This window comes from Saccopteryx leptura, chromosome 1, assembly GCF_036850995.1.
Source record: "Saccopteryx leptura isolate mSacLep1 chromosome 1, mSacLep1_pri_phased_curated, whole genome shotgun sequence".
NCBI classification, from domain to species: Eukaryota; Metazoa; Chordata; class Mammalia; order Chiroptera; family Emballonuridae; genus Saccopteryx; species Saccopteryx leptura.
This window is the reverse complement of record NC_089503.1, coordinates 218,259,207-218,282,882: the sequence shown is the minus strand read 5'-3', so window position 1 is coordinate 218,282,882 and position 23,676 is coordinate 218,259,207. Positions and strand designations below refer to the sequence as shown.

At 52.4% G+C, this 23,676-nt stretch overlaps 1 protein-coding gene across 9 annotated transcripts in view; it reads right to left on the bottom strand.

Annotated features, from left to right (window-relative positions):
• Window positions 1-1,650: 1,650 nt before the first annotated feature.
• DCLK2 (doublecortin like kinase 2) overlaps window positions 1,651-23,676 on the bottom strand; it is a 143,903-nt gene continuing 121,877 nt past the window's right edge. For 4 of the 9 annotated variants that reach the window (XM_066386266.1, XM_066386275.1, XM_066386283.1 and 1 more), the window contains 8 exons: window positions 21,966-22,085; window positions 21,221-21,367; window positions 15,397-15,530; window positions 14,941-15,018; window positions 9,890-9,986; window positions 8,428-8,508; window positions 7,228-7,344; window positions 1,651-2,541 (listed from right to left, as the gene is read on the bottom strand). In XM_066386266.1, coding sequence (XP_066242363.1) covers window positions 2,314-2,541; window positions 7,228-7,344; window positions 8,428-8,508; window positions 9,890-9,986; window positions 14,941-15,018; window positions 15,397-15,530; window positions 21,221-21,367; window positions 21,966-22,085 — 1,002 coding nt within the window. In that variant the 3' untranslated portion in view covers window positions 1,651-2,313. Of the gene's footprint in view, window positions 2,542-3,577; window positions 4,577-4,757; window positions 4,840-7,227; window positions 7,345-8,427; window positions 8,509-9,889; window positions 9,987-14,940; window positions 15,019-15,396; window positions 15,531-21,220; window positions 21,368-21,965; window positions 22,086-23,676 lie in introns of those variants that run through there. The other 5 variants (XM_066386319.1, XM_066386305.1, XR_010751662.1 and 2 more) reach the window with 4 other exon arrangements.

Sequence of the window (23,676 nt, the reverse complement as noted above, 5' to 3'; positions counted from 1 at the left end):
AATAATAGACTATACTAGTAACTTCATCTGTTCCTCTTTTTTTAAAAAAAAAATCTGGTATCAGAACACGCTCAGTCACGTGGCCCTACCGCTTGTCCACGGGACAGCATACTGCTCCTGAAATCCTTCTCTGACACGGCCTCTCCAGTCAGCCTTCTCTCAGTGCGGCTCACGGCTCAGAACTGTCTTCATCATCTCCTACTTCCCACGTCACCCTTTTACCCAGGAAAACATTCTGGGAAGTGCTGCCAATGCGTTCAATCCACCTGCTCCCTGTGTTCCCGTGGGGAGAGACAAGCTCCCTGACTGGGCGCGAGGGCGGGGCACGGGCGGGAAGAGCTGCTCCTTCCTGCACCAGTGACTGGCACCAGCCGCCCTGGCCACCAAGTTTCCTACGTCCTTAGCAGATGTCTTTGAACTTCAGTTCAAGGGTCAGGGTCCCGTTTCAGGCAGGTCCTGGTCCATGCCAGGGGCCTGGTCCCATCACCGTTTCCACTTTCCCGCTCCTCCCTCCACAGCACGTCTTCCATTAGCAGAAGCCCGATGCCAACTTTGCTCTGCTGCTGGTCAGTGCAGGGAGATGAGCATGACGCTCTGGAGCCTTTGGGAGACGGCCTCCTCCCAAAGCCTCCGCCCGCGGCCACGGGGGCAGGAAGCCCATCTGGGGGTGGTAACCCGCCTTCAGATCCAGGCTCGGCACAGGCCCGGAGACACGCCCTCGCTGGTCACCTCACCTTGCAGCAAGCGGAATAAGGATCCAGGGTGAGGTGGACGGCTCTAGCCCAGTGCAGCCCTGAGGAGTGGGGGCGGGGTGGCCCCTGTGGCTGGAGCGGCAGGCAAGCAGGTGTCACAGGGAACAGAAAGCAAGAGCCAAAATGCAGAGACAGGAGACGGCACCATCTCAGAGAGAGACAGACAGACGGAGACAGACAGACAAGGGGACACTGCCCTGACTCCCCCTTTCGTATAAAGCCTCACCTTCCTGCTGTTGGTCCCGCAAGCTTCCTCTGCCGTGTGCCGATGACCGCTTACTCTGGAGCTTCTGCTGCGCGAGTGTCAGCGCCTGCAAGCAGATCAGCTGCACCCAAGACACACCTCCCCGAGGCGTTCTCTCACCCCCTCACAGCCCCACGACGTCACGGAAACAGACGCCAGCCCCTGCTGAAACCCAGCCTGGGGTCGCTACTCGTCCCGCGCAAAACGACAGCACAGAAACCTCTGCCTGCCCAGTCCCTTTTTCTCCAGGGAGAGTTTATTGCAGGTTAGGGTACACTCGGGGGCAAAAATCCAACAATGCGAAGGAACTACAGGGCCCGCCAGTGTCAAAGAGGAGCAGGTGAAACCGATACACTTGATTATGTACAGTGACTAAAACCAGCAGGGCGGTGGGACACAGGAAAGACTGCCAGCAGCCTTCCGAAGGCCAAGAACAGAGAGGGTCTGCGGAGCGCCTTCCGCCCGGCCCGGCCTGGTCCGGTCCTGCCTGCGCCTGGCGTCCCCTTGGCTGCCGCTCGGCTCCAGGGAAGCAGCGGGGGCCGCGAGGAGGCTGGTGGCCGCTCGGGACGCCGAACTCGTCCTGCCCCGCGGTAGCTGGCCCGCCTCGCCAGCGATGCCGCGTGCACCAGGCCTTTCGACAAAAAGCCCAAAGGACAACTTCATGACCGTTTTTAATTCACATGTGGGAAGAGGTGGGGGGAAAACACACATCTCGGGAAAAAGTGACCGTCCCCTGAGGTCTGTGTACAAATAAATACCCAGTGTCGTCTTAAGTGAGCCGGGACTCACTCAGGCTGGGTGGTGGCTGCTTCTCAGGCACCCGACAGCCCTTCTGGAAGCCCGAGTGGGGTCAGTGTCCAGTGACCAGACTGTCCTCTTAGGTGCTCATTTCTCCCAGGGAAAAGCCTGTCCCCCGACCCTGTCAGCAGAAGAGAGTGCCACGTCACCTCTCACAGAAAACCCACCAAGGGACAATGCGTTTCTAAGTTTGTCAGAAAAAACAGGAGCACTCTGAGTTTACTTAAATAAGGGAGAGGTCTTGGTTCATCTTGAAGTGTTTCTATAAAAATGCATTAAATGCCTGGGAAAAAAGTTGCACATTCTCCGGATGACGCTGTAAATGTCCACGGAACTGAAACACTGGTCATTTAGAGGAAGCCGCTCCGAGTATCTGTCAGCAAAGCCAATGCTGTATACGCCATTGCCCAGCATCTGGAGGTCAAGCCCGGAGTGTGAACGGAGGCCAGGCCGGGTCCTGGCTGCCGGCAGCCGGACATCCAGCAGTCCACAGAGGAAGGCTCCGCCCGTCCGCTGGGCTTAGTCACGGTGGCGGCGCCAGGTCCCTGCCCGCTCACGGCCTGCCACGGCAGGAGGGCAGGGGGCTGCAGGAGACCCCGGGGTGGCAGGGGCCGGGGCAGCCTCGCTGGCCCCAGGGGGCTCCTCGGCGGAGGGAGGACCCGGAGAGGTGGGCTCCATCCCGAGCCGGCCACTGTCCTGACAGTGTTTGCTGCAGAAGATCTGACCCTCCTTATCTAGAGCCGTGTTCTGGGGAGAGACCAGGGGAGACAGCACGTTAGCCCGGCCAGGGCCCCGCCACCACGACAGAGCGCACAACACAGCATGCACGGGACCAGAAACAGAAGAGGAGAAATAACCTCAAGCCTGTCCGGGAGGAAGCCTGAGGGCAGAGCAGGCTTCGGGACGCAGGGTCGCTGCTCCCACCGCTGGGCTCAGCGGCCCTGCACAGCCTGGGGGACTAGTTCCTAGCTCTGAGCGGTGCCTGTTCTGAGTGCTGCTTCCCAGACCCAGACCTGAGCCCCTTACCCCCCAATCCTGGCTCAGTAAGCACCCCCCCAAGAACGCTGGGGCTAGGACGGTTCACTTTCCTAAAGAAAGTGACACACGGGTGGAAAAGCTCTCCTTGCATCACGAGTAAGTGGTCCCCTTGTGTCCACAGGGCTGTGGACGGATGGGAGCCCTGGGGACCAGGTGGGGCAACAGCGCCTGTTTTAGGTCCCCATGACCCCTCAGCTACTCTCCTTTCCCTCGTCCAGCCCCGGAGGTCTGAGCCTGCTCAGCTCTGGAGGGAGCCCAGCGACGGCTGCGGACACGATGATGGAGCCTGGCTTTCTGACCCTAGACCCGGAGAGGAGACTGCTCCCCTCCGACTCACAGAGTCCTCCTTGTTTGTCCAGCAAGATCCAGCCAGCTCCCAGCACTCTGACCGGAAAAACTGAAGCAGCCTCCCGAGAATCAGAATGAGCCGTGGGCTTTCTAAGACAGATAAGCTACGTGGGTGCTGCTGCCTTCCCGGCACCTGGTGCCGAAGGCCAAGCACTGCCAGGCTCCCCACAGGCCCTTCCAAGCTGAAGCTAGTCATTTGCAAGGACTATTTCAATGAACCCGGAGCAGAGGGAACCGTGAAAAGGCCCAATCAGCACTTAGCGTCCCTCTTCAACACCCTGAGCAGGAGAGGAGGCCCCGCCCCCGTGAGAGCCCTGAGCATGGATGGAGGTGGCAGGTGGGTTTTTCTGCTGCCAGGGATTTCTGCAGGGGGGGGGGGGGAGGCCAGGGTCCGGTATTTCTCCTCTTCTCTTCCCGTCAGGAGAAAGGGTGTGTGCAGCAGCACCAAGCGTTGCAGTGCAGTTAGTACATACCATTGCCTTGGACCTAGCCAGAGGGGAGCAAATGCAGGCGGTGGGAGAGGCAGGAGAAGGGGGGAGAGAAGCAGGGACAGAAACTAGACTTACTTTAAACAGAAGCAACACGATTGAAACAGTTTTTGTCTATTTTAAGTTAAACCCAGATCATTCCCAGATTCCCCCCTGAATGGAACGGAATCCCGGGGAGCCAGGGCGGGAAAGTACTCCAGGTGCAATTATGGCTTCTCCCGTCAAGATTCCACAGGAACAGGCTTATCATTCCCTTCTCTGCCACAAGAGGGCGCCTTCTCGCCCCAGGCTGGGAGGAGCCCCCTGGGAGGGACCATAAGCCCGCTCAGCAAGAGAACCGTCCTTCCCTCTTCAGGCTAAGGACAAGTCCGAGGACTGCGAGGGTAATCCAAAACCACAGGCCTGTCTTAAACCCAAATCTCATCCAACATCATTCCCTTATCCCAAAGGCTAGCCGACGCCACACTGTCTCGCTGATAAAAACCCATCTTAGGCTGTCACTCACAAAAAGGTGCTTTTCACTTTAGCGAAAAATAGCATTTATGGAGAAGACTCCCGGAGCCCTCCTCCTGTGCACGCGCCAGCTTTTACTCTGCGGAGGCAGGGAGCATGGCAAGCTGAGGAGGTTTTTCAGAGGTGACAGTTTTCCAAGGGTGTGCGTGGCTGGCCGAAAAGGGAGTCAGTAGGTATAGGAGCCCCGCCGCTGGAAAGCTGAGAGCCGGATGCTGGCGTCAGAAGTCCGGCAAGCATGCAGATTTAAAGGGGCGGGGGGCGGGGGCGCTGAGAATTAGAAGTTGCCCTGAGTAAGGGCAGGGTGTTGAATACCAGAATTCTGCTTCAGGAGTCCCCATAATCTCAACGGGGTAAAGAGTGATACTCAGAAGTGTCTCTCAAACTGTCAAATCAAACTGTCAAACAAAACGCAGACAACAGCATCAGCTTGACATTCTTGCACTGGGATCGACCATTCCTAGCCTTTCATTTTCTCCCCAGAGCCTCAGGCACCAACGCTGGGGTGGAGGGAACACTGGGGGTGAGGGTGGGCATCACGGTTCTGTCAGTCACACGCCAGCTATCTGAGGGTCCCACCTCAAACATTTACACGCTATTTCCACAACTAGAGGCATCCGCAGGAAACAGTACTAGCCTCACATGCTCCAGTTATGAGAACCTGTAAATACCAGGGAGAGTCATTTGTGATTGTTTTTAATATTTAAAAAGGAACGTTGAACACTGTTCCCAAGGGCAGGACACACAGTGATATGAAAAGGACGAGGAGGACAATGAGACCGAAGCGTCACCAGCGGCCCCCACACAACCATGGCCCAGGCCACGTTCTCGGTCCGGTGGGGTTTAGCATGATGTCCCCACAGAGGCCTTTGCGCCCCGGCTTTTGAGGACAAGCTATAATTCACGGGCTGGCTTTTTTTTGGTACCTCCAGGGACAAGCTTTACTGGTTTCTCCTGTCGGTACCGAATGGGACCATGTCACTGAGCAGTCCCTCAGAGCTAACGACCTGCAGAGTTGTGTAGGGGATGTGGGGTTAGACGGAGCCCTGCCAACACGCTCAGGACAACAACTGAGCAGACATGTGGAGAGACGTTTACCATCACCGCTGGAATTACACACAATTACAGGTGATTCGTCACAGAAACGTCCGGTTCAAGCTCGGGAGTTTAAACTTTGTGGAACTCCATCAACAAATGGAGAAATGCCACTTGCCAACCATGAAATACAGGTTCTCTCTAAGGAGGGTCTAATGACACAATCCAAAACCGAGCCTGTACTGATTGGACCATGAGGCAGAAGGGCTGGATCATTCTAGAACCTCAGCCGGCCCCTGGCCAGCAACTGTTATTTGGGCCCTGACAAGAACCTCTTGTAAGCCCTGGGCACAGTTCTGTAAAGGTTCTTCCTCTCAAAGACTATGCAACTTAATATACAATTATTAAATTTTGAATTTAACACGTCACTCTTCCTCAGGCTTTTCCTTACATGTCAAGTGTGCCCACGTACGCTGTTCTGCGACACTTCCCCAGAAGGCGCCTCCTGTACATTCCTCATCATGTCTGTCACCAGGGAGTCACCTGAAAACGTGCTCACGCTCTGGCTCAGCCGAGACGGCTCTTCCTGTAGCGTGCAAGCGGCACTGCTGTGCCAACCGGCACTTCCCAGCTTGCAGCAGAACGCCGCTGAACACCAGGAACACCACACCTCCAGAGGCCCTGCCTGTTCTGGCACAGAGCGCCCCTTAGTCCTGAGACGTGTCCAAAGGTCCTGTTTGTTTGCAGGCTTTGTCTGGGGGGGGGGGTACCACAGGACACACAGAGGGCTGCCCGGTGCACGCAGACTCCCCTGGGGACAGAGGAGGATGGCGGACCAGCGGAGGCTAAGAAGGCAGTGGACACTCAACAGACACACAGTATTTCATATTTACAAAAGGGGAGTGTGTGTTCCTCCAACTTCTATCTGGATATCCTGCAGTGCCAAGACGACAAGCTGCCCTGAGAATAAGCAACTGTCTTCCTTCTGGCTGGTCAGGAAACCAACCAGCCCTTTCCAGAAGGCGAGAGGCCCGTCCTGAAGTAGCGGTGGGGACCGCCCGTCACGCTGCCAGGCCACCCGGTGGCCTTCCGAGCTGCTGAGACCCCGTGCTGTCGGGGTGGCCACGATGCTAACTGCTCAGGCCCCCATTCCCTAGAAAGTCTGTCCCAGAGGCCGCCCTAGCTCTGGGGAAGGCACCCGCCCGCTCCCAGCCCTGCGGACGGTGCGGGCAGAACAGAGGTCCTGCCCGGGCGCCCTGGTAACAGCTGGGCAGATGCTCAGAGCTGGCTCTCAGGCTCCATGGGGGCAGGGGCTCGGGTCTGGGCAGCGTGGCCGTGGCCGGGGGCACTGACCACCGTTCTGGCTCCATTTTATTTGTCCTGCACCTACTTCCCTTCCGCTGAGCCTCCTCTCATGGTACATCCCTTTCCTTAACTGGCTGTGTGTATGGATTTAGGTAAGCTGCCTTGGAAACATTTTGGAAGAAGGAAGGTCTAGAAAAGCATGGCAACAATTGTTACTGACTTCTCCTAACACTCCATCAACCCTCCTAACGCTCTACCAACCCTGAAAAAACTAACTCTTTTCTACATTGGTCTGTATTTTAAAAGCAACAAAATACTGCCTTTTTTTTTCCAATAGCATTTAACTATGGCCGTTTCTTCTCCCAACTCCCAAAGAATAATTCACACACCCCAGAATCTACTGTGGAAGCCTGGTGCGGGCCGGGAGCCCCTTCCTCACGCTGCTCACCGCCGGCCCCACAGGCGAGCCCTCTGCAGAAGGAGGCACAGCGCCCCGAGGGCTCCTGGCACCCGGACCCTGCCGTCTGGCTTTGGGTACCTGCCCCGTCCCCCACCCCAGCACTCGGCCGGATGGAAGCACTTCCCCTGCCGTGCCAAGCCGATCCTGCAGTGGGAAGGGGAACGTGGAAGGCGCCAGCTTCCACGGGCGGGGCGCCCGGGCGGCTCACTGTGAGCACGCCAGCTTTCCCCTGGGAGCACGCCCACTTACCATGATCACGGAGACCCCGGTTGTGGTGCTGTTCTGTTTGGGGAGTGCGTTATTAAAGTGCTGTTTTAGTTTACCTGTGACTTCGGCCTGCATGTTGTTCTCCTGGGAGGCGTCATCCTACGGAAGAGAACCAAACACAGAGGGTTTGAGGGTCACAGTTCCCTCATCGATTGCTACCGGGCCCATCTTAGCCACGGAGTCAGGGGAACAATGACCTAGTAAATGCAATTCTTGTTGTTTAGCACTCCCAGCGCTCAGGGAGACCCCACACCGCCCACCTGGCTCCCCATGTCTGCAGCCCAGGTCCCAGGGGCACGGGGGGGGGGGGCATTGTTCAGGGTTCTGAGACCCCCGTAGCACAGGTGCCATAGAATTTAGCACAGATCCTTCCCTGGGAAACTTCAAAATCAGTGAACTGTTTATTATTTTAACCAAGAATGCAGTGAATTGTTCATCTCTATTGTTCATTAAATAATGTGAAATCTCAGCTATGTGGTCCCAGAGCCAAGTCTTTCAGCGGGATCCAGGAAGGCTGAACTCAGATGTCAGGACATGTGGACAGTGGAGGTGGGCAGAGGTGCCCCAGGGGCCCCCGAGGCGGCCAAAGTCCCTGGCGGAGCGATTAAGCTCCCTCTCCTGGAGGCTCTGAGAACAGGGGAGGTAGGTGCCCACTTTCCCAAGCTCACCATTCCCCTAAACCCAGAGGCACCGCCCACACCCGGGGGACACATCCTCTGCCCGGTCTGGAAGGCTCTGTCTCCCCCTCCCCACCAGTACCAGGAGGTCTCCCGTGACAGGGACCAGGAAGACCAAGGTATCAGGGTCTGAAACATGCTCCTCTCTGGCCTGATCCTGAAACGCTCCCCAGCCCAGAATGACAAAAGGCAAAAGCTGGAAGGCTCCTTACAGGGTATGTCAGCCACCTGGCTCACTGTGCAGCGGAGGGAACGGAGGCCCACAGGGAGTAGGGAGCGGCCTGCCCGGGTCACCCACAGAGCAGAACTGAACTCTCCAGCGTCCTGGCACCAAGCGCTTTCTCCCAGAAAGCCTTCCTTCCTTCTCTTACTCGTCAGAGACAGGCATGCCGTCTGCCGCAGAATGTGGGGGCGGACCTCTGTCCGGGCCAAAGCCACCACAAGGCAGCATGCTGTGGCCACAGACTGTACAGGTTGTTCAATCCCCAGAAAGGTGGGTACTTACTGACACCCAGGGGTGACTCAGGATCTGTCCCGCCGTGCACCGAGCATCAACGTTTACCTGAAGCATCTGACTGATTAATTCCTGGAAAGGGAGGGAGGGAGGGAGGGAGGGAGGGAAGGGAAGGGGAGGGGGAGGGGGAGGGGGAGAGGGAGAGGGAAGGGGAAGGGGAGGGGGAGGGGGAGAGGGAAGGGGAAAGGGAGAGGGAAGGGGAAGGGGAAGGGGAAGGGGAGGGGGAGGAGGAGGGGGAGGGGGAGGGGAAGGGGAAGGGGAGGAGGAGAGGGAAGGGGAAGGGGGAGGGGGAGAGGGAAGGGGAAGGGGGAGAGGGAAGGGGAAGGGGAAGGGGGAGAGGGAAGGGGAAGGGGAAGGGGAAGGGAAGAGGGAAGGGGAGAGGGAAGGGGAAGGGGAGGGGGAGAGGGAAGGGGAGAGGGAAGGGGAAGGGGAGGGGGAGAGGGAGGGGGAGAGGGAGAGGGAAGGGGAAGGGGAAGGGGAGAAGGAAGGGGAAGGGGAAGGGGAGGGGGAGAGGGAAGGGGAAGGGGAGGGGGAGGGGGAGAGGGAGGGGGAAGGGGAGGGGGAGAGGGAGGGGGAAGGGGAAGGGGAAGGGGAGGGGGAGGGGGAGAGGGAAGGGGAAGGGGAGGGGGAGGGGGAGAGGGAAGGGGAAGGGGAAGGGGAGGGGGAGGGGGAGAGGGAGGGGGAAGGGGAAGGGGAAGGGGAAGGGGAGGGGGAGGGGGAAGGGGAGGGGGAGAGGGAGGGGGAGGGGAAGGGGAAGGGAAAGGGGAAGGGGAAGGGGAAGGGGAAGGGGAAAGAAAAGGGAGGGAGGAAGAGAGAGAGGGAAGAAAAGGAAGGAGAGAAAGGAAAGAAAGGCGACAGAGGAGACAAAAAGGGGTAATTCTGGCATCAGTACGGAAATCTGGGTTTGCACCATATACATCTAACAACAGCCAACACAGCTGCTCAGCCATCGGAACTGAAAAGCTATCATCACTCGCATTCCCAGTGCCCACAAGGCAATTCTGCAGACGCAGCCGCCTCAAGTCGTGGGCAGCATGTGCGAGGAGGGGGTCTCTCCTGAGTCAACATTAAACCATGTTCCCTCTAGGGGGTCTGCTCATTGTCCTCATCCCACAGTGTAACACTGCAGTATCACTCCTTCCGCAAGTCAGTATGTCTCAGGAGTCCATTCCTATATTCTGACAGGTATCTAATACATATTTCTTGAATAAATGAAAATAAAAACAAATGTTTAGGGCTCCAAGGACAGGGGATGGCTGGGGCAAACAGGGCAGGCAGCCAGTCCAACTTTCAGAACCTGGTTAAGAGTTTCAGAGACTACATTACAGAAGGACCTGAAAGAAGGACCACTTTCCCAAGATCAAGACAGACCTGGAGATCAAGACCCTGAGCCCCACGTGAGAGGAGGACCCCTCGACACAGGGCGTCCCACAGAAACAGGACTGGATGGTACCTTAGCCGAGTCGGTGATGTTATCCCAGTAGGGGGCTGGAAACTCGAGCTTCCCAGCCAAGATCTGGTCGAAGAGGTCTTCCTGAAGATTGTTCTCACTGTCAGTGACAAAGAAAGGGAGGAAGAGCCCAAGTCGGCATCGAGTTTTTCACCCCAGTATTCAGGGGAAGAGTGGGAGAGGAGGCTGGTCCTTGGCTGGCAATTTCCTGTGTCCACTGCATTTGTGATGATGCATTATTCCCTTTAGACATGAGCTCAAGAACATTTCCATAGGCCTGGCTATGGGGGGGGGGGGGGAGGAGGAAGGAGAAAAGAGGGAGAGAGAGGAGAGAGACATAAAGACTCAAGAACTGGGTTGAGTGGGTCACAGTGCTTCAGCCTGGGAAGATGGAGATGCACAGAGGTGATGACCGCACGGCTCTGTGATGTTGTTAACGTCACTGACCTGTGTACTTAAAGCGGTTAAACTGATCGATTTTGTGTTACAAATATTCTGCCGCAATAAGAAAGACAAGAAGACACGGAACCCGCAGATCCCACAAATCCTCATTCTAGCATCTGCCCTCAAGCCCTCGTGGCAGGGAGAGTGGAAACGCAGCGAGTCTGGGCCGGCTCCCTGAGCCCCGCCTCTGTCCACTTTTCCAGTCAAACAGCCAGAGACAGGGAAGCAGCCAACATATGAAGAAGTCACACGGAGTTCAGAATCCGGATAAAACATTTGTGACAGAATAAGCTTCCTACTGGAGCTTTCTCTTTCTCTCTCTCTCTGGAGAAAGAGCCCATCTGAGGACATCAGCCAGGACTGCACAGGTTGAGACAGACTCTCCTCACTGCCCCCCCCCCGTGGGCATCCATCCCCAAACTGTACCCGATTGTGCCACCCTAAAATGTGCCCTCGCACACACAGCTGGTGCCTGATAAATAAACGATGAGCTGACTTTCGATGGAGTTGCCGTGGAGACATGCAAACACTGCTGGGGAAAAATTCAGCAAGGTCGACCTCCCCAAGCTCCCAGACACCCGCCCTGCACCTGCAGAGCCAGGGCCCCTCACCTAACGGGCTCATCAATGGCCAGAGAACAAAGTCATTATCTTCCGAGGTCCTTAGAAAACCCTAGAAGAAAACTCAGGACGGACGGTAGGAGTCAAGATCAACATCCAGACATGAGACGCCAGTCTCACCTGGCACGTGTACTACATTTCTCGTGGAGTGCCCGACACAACCCATAGCCTGTTACTGCTCGGGGTGCTCCCAGGGGACCCAGCCTTCCGGGGAGGAGCCTGCTCGTGCTACTGGCCCTCTCAGAGCGGGCAAGGACAAGTATGGCGTCCTTAGGAACAGGTCGTTTCGGACAGTGCCTGGAGAGACAAGTTCTAGGGCTGTCCGATGACGTGGCCGCGTCCTTCTTGTTCTCTGAAAGAGAGAGGTCGTGAGATTTGCGAATCTCTGTGACATCCACCCGAGGCCAGCTGTACCCGCGGCTGCTGGCCATGCCTCTGGGTCAGGAGGCACCCTGAGAGGCAGAAGTCAGGCCAGAAAACCGGGCAGGGCAAGAGACCCCACCACCCTCCCACAGAGGGGTTTTCTCTGTGTAGTTTCTTTCTAGACGTCTACACGTTTTCTTTCATTTTCACGTATTTCCCTACTGACCGCACTCAGGTCAGCTGTCCTTCAAAGGGAGCGAAGGACACGCCAAAAACACAGGGATTTTACAAAAACCTTTAGAAAAGCGGGGGACCCTCCCCTGGAGACAGTATAAGAAGGTATCAAACAAATCACCTGTTTCCAGAACCGTTCCTTTCGGCTATTACTCCACTCATCTCCCTTCCTCTCTTCCTGGAATCTCAAATGACTTGGGAGATTTTGTTAAGACATCTGGCTTTTATTTTGTTAATAAACAGCTAAGAAGTTGGACATGAGTGTGCAGCATTCATTTTGGGTCTTGGCAACACAGCCCGAGTCAACAAACCAAACCGTGGAATGTCCTGGCAATTAGAATCCATCCCAAAGAGTCCGGGCAAACAGCAGGGCGTCAGGCTTCCCTTGTGACAAGAAGGGGGGGGGGCTGAGGAGCTGTGTTGCGAGCAGTCGCACGGGAGGCAACACTCTGCCTGGACCCAGGCTGCGCTATGCCCACGCGTATGCTCCCACTCCAGCCGCAATGCTTCAGGGCCCTTTCTTATTCTAATACAATGTAACCTGGTTCGAGGTCTCAAATGTCCATTAAGAAAAACCTGCAACACAACCAAAGGGTTGGTGGCCATTCTCTCTTTTCAATAATGTGTCAGGGCGAGGTCACCTGAAAATGTTGATAAGCTCTCTTATAAATGCTGTTCAAACATTTCAATTATGGGATGTGCATGTGTTTAAAAGAAATTAAAAAAATGTCAGTACAGTCATGCAAATAAATACTACATTTTGTCCGTGGTCCTAAAACAGACTCGTGTAGGCACTGACTAAAATGCCAGTTGCTTCCAGAACACAAGTGTCCTTCTTAGCAACGAGTCTGGGGTTGCAAAGCCTAAAGGAAGAATGCATGTCAAGCTAAGGCCAAAGCCCAAAAAAGGAAAAATTGAGAGACCCTAGAATCAAAGACGCTGAAACCACTATACATTCCAAGTCACGGTTTCAATTAAAAAGCTTTGGGTTAAAATCATCTTCAGTATAAAACAAAGGAAATGTTTTAAGATATCTGGTTGAAAGACTTCCGTTTTAGGTACGAATTTATACCATGGTCTTTTATCATTCAAGTACCATTTTCATCATTTACTATATGCAGCTTATGTTATAGTAGGTTCTAGAATCTCTCCATAATGTCTCTGAGCTGTGAAGATGCGCCTGAGACTAGCATTTAACACTGCACGTTCCCTTTCGACACAACATCTGAAAGAGGGAACGCATTTTTGTAAATTTCAGAAGCTACCTGGATTTGCAGGACCAGCTTCTGAGTGTAACGTAGAACAGCAGATTTCAGAATGCAGCTTTACTGCTTTTGGTTAGCCAGACTTAGCTCCAGATCCCACAAAGAAGCTGCTGTTCACTGGGAAGCAAGTCACAATACACACATACTGGTTTACCCTGAATCTCGCTTTTGTTAAAAAGGAAAAAGCCGAGTCAAAGGAAAAGACTCCCAGGCTGCACTGGCATGTGGAAACACTAGAGGGAGTTGTGAGCACACATTCCTCTCAAACTGATCCCTGACGCCCCTTCCCAATTGGTCTCAACTTCCGTAGACCATCACAGAGGAGAATTATGCGGTAACTGGCCCCAAGATCACCAACTATCAAAACACACTATCCTCAACACTTGACGAGTTTCCAAACAGGCCATCCCTGAAGCGAGCCAGGACACAGCACGATAGAAAAAATGGCCCCCAAACCCCCATCTCCCACACTTTCTGCAGGCTCCGCTATTTGACTTCATTTGGTAAATGGGACATCAATCAACAAAAGTGAGGCAAGCAGGGAGCGGAGGAGTGCTCAGGCCCAGGACCTTGCCTTTTGCACCTGCCGTCATGGGAAACCCAGGCTAGCCCACTGGAGGCTGAGAGGCACATACCAAGTCCTATCTGTTGTCCCAACTGACATTGAGTCAACTACCAGGCATGTGAGTGAGGCTGCACTAGACCATCCTACCCCTCACGGAGCCAGCCCACACCCGAAGACCTGCCCCACTGATCCACAGCACTGACAGCCCTAACTTTTGGAGTGTTTTGTTCATATGGACAACGATCCCACAGCCTGGGTCACCCACCCCGACAATGACCTTGAAGGAAGACCATGATGTCGTGACCAGACAGAAAGCTTCTCACCTTCAGAAACCCAACCCATGCCACAAGGAAGAGGTTCCACTCACTTGCTTTATCTTCCGGTCAGGGTCGGAGTCCCAGCCCTCCACTGAGCATGCCCTCCTGCCCTTCACTGTTCTTGACCGACGTGCTGGGTGTGTCTTTACACCCAGATTCTTACAGGGAGAGACTGACATCTTTGTGTCACCCCTGTGTTTTTGGTAGTGATGGTAAAAACGTTCAACTCAACTGAGCATTGATCATTTTAAAGAGATAACACCTTCAACTTTTCCGAACGTCTGGAATCTTTCATAGTAAGATGTTGGGGGAAGGGATGCTGAAATAAACCTGTTTTTTTCCTACTGACCTAACACTACACTGTAGACACCACGACGTCAGAGAACACGTGTGTTCACCCTTTGATCCCGGGCACTTAGAGCAGAGCCTGCCACACAGAAGCTATGCAACAAATAGTTGTAAAGTGAACAAGAGATGAAACAGAAGAGAGTTCAAGAAAATGTAGACAAAAATCAAACATCCCTCACTAGATCTTCTGCTTCAGTCATTCATTTGCCCCAAAGGAGGAGATGGAACTGATTGGAAGAGGTGCTGTGGACAAAGTCCTGTGCTCACCCCGTGGACACACACTACCGAGCAACAGTGTGCTCAGCGCTCTTGTGACGTGCTGACCTGGGGGTGGCCACCTCTGCTCCCACCGGGGGCGCGCATGGTCACCAAAGAGGTGGTCTGTTGGTCCCAGGCCTACTTATGTTCAAGGTATTTGTAATTCTCCACTAAATATTATGTGCATGGATAAAATTAATTTTAAAAAGTTAACTGTTTCTATGAGAACTAGGTTGAATGCTCTGGAAAGTGAGTTGTCAGAAAAATGTTCCCACAATAAATAGGAGAGACAACAATTAAAAACAGGAAAAAGGTGTTCCTAGAAGGATCACACTGCTTCACAAGGATCTCTGAACCTCACTCCCCTTGACAAGAACAGAATGGAAACCGCAGACGCCGGCTGATGGGTGTGTCGTACAGAAGGGTGACCACAAGAACCTCAGAGGACCATACACAACGTGTGGTCAAGGACTATACATTAATGGGTTGTACATTAAAAGCGAAAGGAGTGTTGGTGTACTTTTCAGTGGACGCTTTCATTAAACCCATTTCTGGTCTTGATTGCCAGACATAACATGTCTGCTTTCTGATTAAAGGGTGAGAGTCTGTGATTCAAACACTCACACCAAGAGCCACTGACCTTCGGAATGGGGGGAATCCGCAGAGAAGGATGTATGTGATCACACCCGCTGCCCAGATGTCCACCTTCAGGCCGTAGCTAGGGAAGCAAAGGGTGGGAGAGGGAGAAATAACGACGTTACCCCAGCACCCCGTCACTTGCCTTTGTGAGAAAAAACCAGTGGTCTTTTTGGTGTCCAACTGTTCGTTTCCTAGAGGAATTAACTGCCCGTTGGACAAAGGCATCTGCTTTTCTCCCAACCCTAATTACAATCTTGGGGCTGCCAGCCCTGGGACAAAAGTCCAGGCCCACGGCTCTTAAATGTAGAAGCACAAACTTAAGCTGCTAAGCTACAAGTTACGGTGCAAGTAAACAGTCACTCCCTCCCTCCACCTTCCCAGGAGTCCCATGAATACCCAGCAGTAAGAGCAAAACACATCTTTCCCCGCCAAAGACGGAGACCGCCGGGAGTCTTACCCGGTTTCCGCAATGATTTCTGGAGCCACGTAAGTTGGTGTGCCGCAGACTGTGTACAAGGGGCCTTCCACCACGGTGGCCAGCCCGAAGTCTCCCAGTTTCAAAGACTTGGTGCCATCGGGATATTCACACACCTGGAACAGAAGCCAGCCCATCATCTGGAGTTTTTACCTCAGCGATTCCCAGAAGGCCCTTGGAAGTCGGTGGAAGTAACGCAGATACACGAACCAACAAACTCAAGAGAAATCTCTCCTTGTGATAGTAACACTGATTTATCTTTGAAGAGGCCGCGAAGCCCGGGAGCAGAAAGCTGACGGGCACGGCACTGCGGGCTCACTGTGCAGGCGGCACGAGGGCTGCGGACATGGTGTCTATGACGTGCCCATTAAAGCAGGTATCAGGTGTTCTTTAAGACACGTGCATGTTTCATTTAGAAAACAAAATTAGGACTTGAGCTCTGGGAAGTCAATGATGACTATAAGTAATCCATGTGGGGAAGACCTAGCAAGTCTAGACAGAAGATGGACTTTGGAATCAGACAGCCTGAACTTGAATAACCAATCAGTTCCCTCGTTTTCTGGTAGTGTGACCTCTGAGAGTCACCCCCTCTGAGCGCGCCCCCTCAGCTGTGAAAGGGAATGTTATGGGGTTGGTGTGAAGACACAATGAGACCAAGCTCGGGTCTGGGCTTCCATGAATGTTCCTTCCCTCTCCTGGAAGGTCTGGCTGATTAGATCCGATCATCATCATATTGGAAAGTGATGGTGAAGATGGCAGTGTTTTTGATTAAATTGCAACCTTTCTGGAAAGCATCTATTTCAGCAATGTGTAAATTTCTTAATATCATTTATAACCTTTGAGCCAGTAAATGTACTTCTAAGAACCAACTCTAAGGGAATAGAGGTGGACCCAAAGGTTTTAAACAAGGACACTGATCTCAGAATTTATCTAGGTTTTTAAAAACTGGAAGCAAACTAAGTCATCACACAGCCCTATAATAAAATACAGACACTATAAGCACATTTTTAAAAATATTGAACATATGGACATTCACTATACTACATAAAAAGGAATATGCAACTACATATATGTACACACACACACACACACACAATTACACCAGAACTCTATCCCCTTACACCACCTTTCTCCTTCATACTTTTTAGTCTCCAGTGTTTCCAATGAACATGTATTGTTTCTATAATTAGTAAAAATTAATTATAAGCAGATTTCCCTTCTGGGAAAAAAGTCTGGAACTTACATTCTAAATGGATGGTTCTGGAAGCAATCACGTGTGCATGACAGCATGATACAGGGTTGACTGTACTCTTGAACTTGCTGTCTGTTCATCTGTTGGATGTCCATTTTGAAAACACTGAATTCAGGAGAACTAGAGACCTAATGTATTCCCCTATAACATCTTTCTCTATGTTTATACTTTCAATTTATTCAGTTTGCTTTTCCTCATATTTTACTAGGAACGAACCAGATTTTTACCTAAATTACCACTATGAGAAGAGGTGAAAATTTAGAAACTGATGTTTTTTCAAGATAAGCATGTTAACATCATCCATTAGTCTGCCACTTAAAGAGGGGCGTGATGTATACAGTCATCCATGCAAAAACCATGAAGGACCTCCGCCTCCATGTGGATGACCCCCAATTTTCTACAGGCATTAAAAAAAGGATGACACTGAAATACCTTCTTTACAAGTGATGTCCTCATGAGTTTAAGAATATCTTTCCCCGTAATGTTCTGATCACTGTGCCGCGTTCGTGGACGAAGCGCATACCCAGCACACAATGTTATGACTTCCAAGTCCCGGGTGTAACCCTGAGGGTTCCGAGTCCCTCCCGGACATTCATCATTCTGCGTCCGCCCACAACTCAGCAGAGGCATTTTCAAAGCTACTCATGATTCAGCCTAAAGCAACAGAAACCAGGTTCTTAGTCCTGCTGCAGCCTCAGAGCACTTCCCATCCATTATGTTTAATGTAAACACTGGCGAGAACATGCCGATGTCGGAAACCACGGTTAGAATTTATGACGCATGTACCAAAACTCAGACTTCAGAAATTCCCAAAGTAATGGCAGTGATAAGGGCATTATAAGCAACATTGTAATTCTAAATATATCATGAAAGTCTTCACACACACACAGTTTTATTAACGTTGTTTTGTTTTTATAACTTTAAAACACTCATTTAGGTACACATTCTTGAAAAATAGTGTTTATTTTAGACATTCAATTGAGGGATTGCCGAGGGGCAGTTAGGGTGGTTGTCAGGCCCTCAGGAGGCCCAGCAGTCCCGGTTTCACATCCCCTAAAGGAATTCAGAGGCAGATGCAGGAGCAGAAATAGAAAGGGACTGAACAGTCCATAACCGCTGAGTTATGTCTGAGCAAGTGGTGCTTCTTGGCTAAAACATCAAAAGGGAACTGTCATAGCAGCAGACGAGCCTGAAATAACAGTATTTTATCCGGTACATCTCTGCACCACGCTAGACACAGAGGCAAATATGTGAAAGACAATTTGAGTACATTTCAAATCTCAGCTGCAGAGTGTCTGCAAAGCAGGAAAGATGTCTAACTACCCATCAATCTCTGTGCAAGCACACGCTGGCGCGCAGCTGTCAGAGACCAACACGCATGCACACGGTATCACTGTAAGTAAGAGAGTGGTTTTCGGAAGGAGGTGATAAGTGCATGGGGGCTCTGGGCCTTCTGTTCTGGCAGAGAATTCAGTTCTCCAAGCATCAGGCATCCTCACGGAACTCTGGAGATTTCAATATCCTCCTTGGACATCTCCAGTCACCCCACTGGGCAACTGGGAAGAGAACTGGTGCCTCTCCTTTACAGAAGAGGAAACTGAGGCACAGAGTGGCCAGTGGATAACCACAGGCACATTCTAACCAACGCCACCACCATCCCCGCGGCCATCTGTCCTGTGAGCGAGCCCTGCCCGTGAGACCCGGCACAGCCGTGCCTGCCGCCCCCCACACACACCTATGGACGCGGGGTGGACTCCAACCATGGGGGGGGGCACGCCGGCCCTGCGCTGCTCGCTCTCCGAATATGCAAAACTAAAAAAATTATGAGAAATGCAGATCCCACATACCAAGTGAACGCAGCATGTTCTCCAAATAAAATGTCACCACGATGATTTAGCGGGACTTCAGATGTGAGAACCAGCCCTCTTCTGCCCTGGCCCCGGGACTCCCGGAAAGCGGAATTTATCACTGGTCCCTCGCAGTTAACTGACAGGGCACCGCCGGGCTGTAACTCACGGCATTAACGGCCACCGCTGTGCTCCCTGACACGGTGACCCGTACAGCTCTGACGGCAGGGTTTTAAATTATGACACCGCGACCCGGACCAAAGAGGGGATGCAAATCAGACGTCTGAATGCTCCTGGTGTTTAGAAACTGATGGCTTGGGAGCAGGAGGAGGCTGACAGTGACTGTGTTTACTTCTCCCGCCCCGGCCAGCGCCAGCCTGCCGACGAGGTCCAGACTCTGCGGAGTGGTCCGGTCAGGGCTCTAACCGCATTCTGCTTGGTTGGGGGCAGCCGCGTGTTTTAGTTTTACTTGGGTGTGTGCAGCTAAGGGCATCCGAGGGCTGACCAACAACCCTCCTCTCCGTTTCACACAGTTAGCTTCATCCAGACATCCGCTGTCACCTTCTTTCTCTCCTCCTCCCGTTCGGGTGGCACCAGGGGTTGGCGCAGGTGGTGGGAAGGGGACCACACGGCTAGGCCAGACTACACAGACGAGGAGCTTGACTCTGATGTCCTGGCTGCATTCGGGGACACCCCTCCCCCTTGCAGTCTCTTCCCCTGGTGTGTAACAAGGTGTCAGATTCTGAGACTCCCACGCCCTGCAGACTGAGTGGGGGAGAGAAGAAATGGGGGGAGGGTGGACTCGGGGAGCCGGGAAGCGGGCGCTGTGCTGTACGGGGACGCTCACCGCCGTCTCGGGCCGCTTCCTCGCAGCCTTAACGACCAGTGCTGTGGTCGGGCTGGCTCCACGGCGGCCAGTGGCTCTCAGGCACCTACGGCGCGGCTCCATCAGCCACAGAAACTGTCCGTCATGGCGGCCACTGGGGTGCAGGGGGCCAGCACAGGGGGTGTCCTCGTTAACAGCACAGTGTCTGTGTCAGGCCACATGGGGATGTCCTGTCACCTTAGCTTGTGAAGAAGGCCCTGGCCAAACACAGCCAGAGGGTGGAGAGCCCTGCGTGTGGGGGACATGGCGAGGCCACCGTGGGTGAGAAGCCTGTGATGGGGAGAGAACACCTTCGCCTCACTGCCATCCTGAGGCCCAGGTGACAACTAGGTCTCCATCCCTCCTTCAAGTTCACAACACCAAATCCCACCTGCAGCCTTCCTCCACAGGGCAGGGTCTTTGTTTTCCTAAGAGAAACACACGGACAAGAAAGCTAGACCCCTCCGGGCAGAATACAATAAGGAAACAACTCACAGCTGTTCACACGGCCGCTCAGAAATCATCAAATGGTGTTACCCAAAGGGGGAAACAGACCCTCTGATGGGCAGTGTCGCCAGCAGGGCCCCCAGCTCTCCTCAACGCACATGCCTCTCAACAACTTCTGCACAGCGCAGGCAGGACGCAGGCTGTGAAGACCAAGCCCCAGTGCCGGCGGCTGGCGCGCTCAGGGGTCGTCAGCGACCCATCGCCAAGGTGCAGTCCTCACGCCGTGGTATCACTTGGCACTGCTGGGGCACTGGAGATCTAGAGGTGTTTGAGACACACACCTGCCCCTTGGGGTGCTTAGGGGACAGACACGTGATGGTAAAATCAGCACCCGTGCAACTGCCGCGGAAGCCAGAGGTGGCCACAGCCGACTGCCCAGGGGAAAGGTCAAAGAAGACACGCCTTCTGCTCACTATCTCAGACAATCAATGTGTCTGTCCCGTTGCGGGGAGACCAGTATGGACACAAGCAAATGAGGTATAATGCTGTTCATAAAGCCAAGTTGTAACTAGCTGCTGTATGGGGTCAGGGGAAACCGGTGTTGGAACAACATGATATAGAGGATTCAGATAGCCTGGCCTTCTAAACCGCAGTGACAAGGACAGCTCAGCCCTGAAAGGCAGAACCAGAGAAGCCGACTGTCTTGTGTATGTCTGGGGGTATATGCACGCACAACTCCACAAGCAGCTTCCCCCAAATTCCTCTACAGTGCTGACAGCAGGATGGGCCCAATCAGCAAGCTTTGTTAGATAGTAAGGCCACCAGGAACGGGTGTTCAGTATGGTCTAAGGGTGGCTGCCACCTGGCCGGACAGGAAGGGAAGGGCTGGCAAACTGGAGGCAGATCACGAGGCGCTGTGAGTGTCACAGTATGACTTTCTTCTGGAGAACAATGGGGCAAATGAGACTTTTAAGCAAGAAAAATTAGCATCTTTGGGTCTTAATTTCCATGTCGGTAAAGCTGAGATGAATGAACTATATGCCCAAAGACGTCCAGCACATGAATGACCCTTCACATTCTAATTCTGTCTCCAATTTATTCTTCAGAATGATTTCCTGCTCACCTTTCTTCAGTCAGGACCATCAATGAAACATAAGTGAAAACATGCTTTCTGATGTCTGATAAACAAGAAATGCAGAAATGTTGATAAACTGAAGAAATTCATTAATACTCCGTGGTCACTGGCTTGCATCAGACTGATGTTCACAATGTAAACTCTCTCAGTCCTCCTCTCAGGACTGGTACAGACTCTAAAATGTCACTGTTTGCATGAGACTACGGTCCTTGTAAAGGAAAAGAGGTGTGAGTTGGGACAGAGAAGGCAGAGGGACGTACCAGGAGGTTCTCGGGTTTGATGTCCCTGTGCACGATGCTGAGGCCGTGGAGGTACCTGAGGGCGCTGGCCAGGTTGTACACCATGGCGCTGCCATCGCGCTCGGTGTACTTGGTTGAAGAGGTAATTGCATCAAAGAGGTCTCCACCCTAGAGGACACAAAAGGACTTATCAAAATTTCAAGAGTGGCCATCCCACAAAGGTAACAAAGAAGGTTCATCTGCCCAGGTAAGATAAAAAAAAAAACACCCTCAAAATTGGACGATTATAAAAAAAGTTTTAAGGTCACAAAACACTTTTCTGGTTAGGTACTTCAACAAGACGGTTAAGTCTGTCTGACCAGGCGGTGGCACAGTGGACAGAGCATCAGCCTGAGATGCTGAGGACCCAGGTTTGAAATTCTGAGGTCACCGGCTTGAGCCAGGGCTCATCTGGCTTGAGTGCAGGCTCATCCGGCTTGAACACAGGATCATCGACATGCCCTCGTGGTTGCTGGCTTGAAGGCCCAGGTCAATGGTTTGAGCAAGGGGCCAATAGCTCAGCTGCAGCCCCCCGGTCGAGGCACATATGAGAAAGCAATTAATAAACAACTAAAAGTGTCACAACTATGAGTTGATGCTTCTCATCTCTCTCCCTTCTTATCTGTCCCTATCTTTTCTCTAAAAAAAATAAAATAAATAAAAGAAGATGGTTAAGTCTTGGGATCTGGCACCCAGGAAATCTCCCAAAATCTCCCCACGCTCTTACTTTGACCAGTTCCATGACCAGGAAGAGCTCAGTAACTGTTTCCATCTCCTCGACCAGCATGATGATGTTGGGGTGTCTCACTCGGCGCAGGATGGACACTTCGTTCTCGATCAGGTGCTCCTGTCAAACGGAGGATGGAGAGGAGTGGGTCAGACAGCGCAGAAGCCTCCGCTCCCTCCCTGGGTTCTGGGCAACACCACAGACTGGAGAGCAGGTGTCGAATGACGCGTCTCCCTCAGGGCAAAGACAAACCACACCTGGGCCTTGCTGGTTTCCACAGCGACAGGACAAGTCAGTGAGACCCCTCATCATCACCAGCAACAAGTAAAACAGGCATCCTTCAAATCCCTCAAAAGGGCCCAGTGCTGCTCCCCTGGCCCCAGACCACGCTGCGTCCCTGGCTCTCCACTACTCCAACCCCACGGGAGGGGGCATGCCACGAAAGCCTGGCACACAGCACTGCTTCACGATTCCACAGGAACCGCTTTGTCATTTCAGCAGGAAGCCCAGGCATGTAAGGAAACATGGCATGTGACTTGGGCATTAAAACTTGTTGTTTTTAAACCATTATTAATATGAATTTGAAACTGAGGTTGAAAGTCGTGAAAAAACAACTTTCTTCATCTAGGACTGGCAATGAAATCATTTACCAGAGGATGATCCTCATCCTCTTGTATTTCAGAAAGCAGAAAACATACAGTACCATGGGGACCCTACTCACACTGCCTCTGAAAATGCCACACGGGTTGCAGTCCTGGTGAGCCATGCAGTTGGGATCAGCACTGTAGCAAAGTGTTTACTCACAGAATTAAGGAATTATCCTCAACCCACCAGCCAGAAATCATGAACTACTATTACTCTACCTTATCATGAGACACGAAAGCTCTCACTAAGGGCACACTGGCTGATCCTCAGTAACTGTAATAATAAATTACCTTGAATTTAGGGTACACTCTGTAAAATTAACTGCCCTGAGACATTCTAGATATTCAAATACAGTTTTCATATAAAACTCACCCTATCAGAGACATCATCTGCTACCTAGTTACACAATATTATATATCCGTGTGTATGTGCATGTGTATATCCCCTATAGCAGTCGTCCCCAACCTTTTTTGGGCCACGGACCGGTTTAATGTCAGAAAATATTTTCACAGACTGGCCTTTAGGGTGGAACGGATAAATGCACAAAATAAAATTATGCGACCGGCGTAAAAATTGTGGTATTTTTAAATATAATTGTCGAACTCACGATATTTATTGGGCTAAGTTAAAGGAGGAACAAGCATGTCCTCATTATTCAGGCTGTATTTAAATTTGTTATTCTGACAACGTTTCATGTTATTTATTCTTTCTCTTTGGACCGGTACCAAATGGTCCACGGACCGGTACTGGTCCACGGCCTAGGGGTTGAGGACCATGTCCTATACTGTCCCTTTTGCCTTTGCTATTATGAATTTCAAAACTAAATTCATTTGGGTGATAAGAATGCAGCATAATCAAATGTCAAAATAACCTGGAGATGTTTTCTCTGAACATATGTACCCTGATTGATCAATGTCACCCCATTAAAATTAATAAAAAAAAAACCCTAAATTCAGTGTTCCGTGGCAGTGGGCATACACTGTCCACCTTATCTCCAGTTCAGGATACATGGTCCCTCTCCCCTATCCTCATGCATCCATGTGTCCTTGTATGTTTGCTCGAAGCC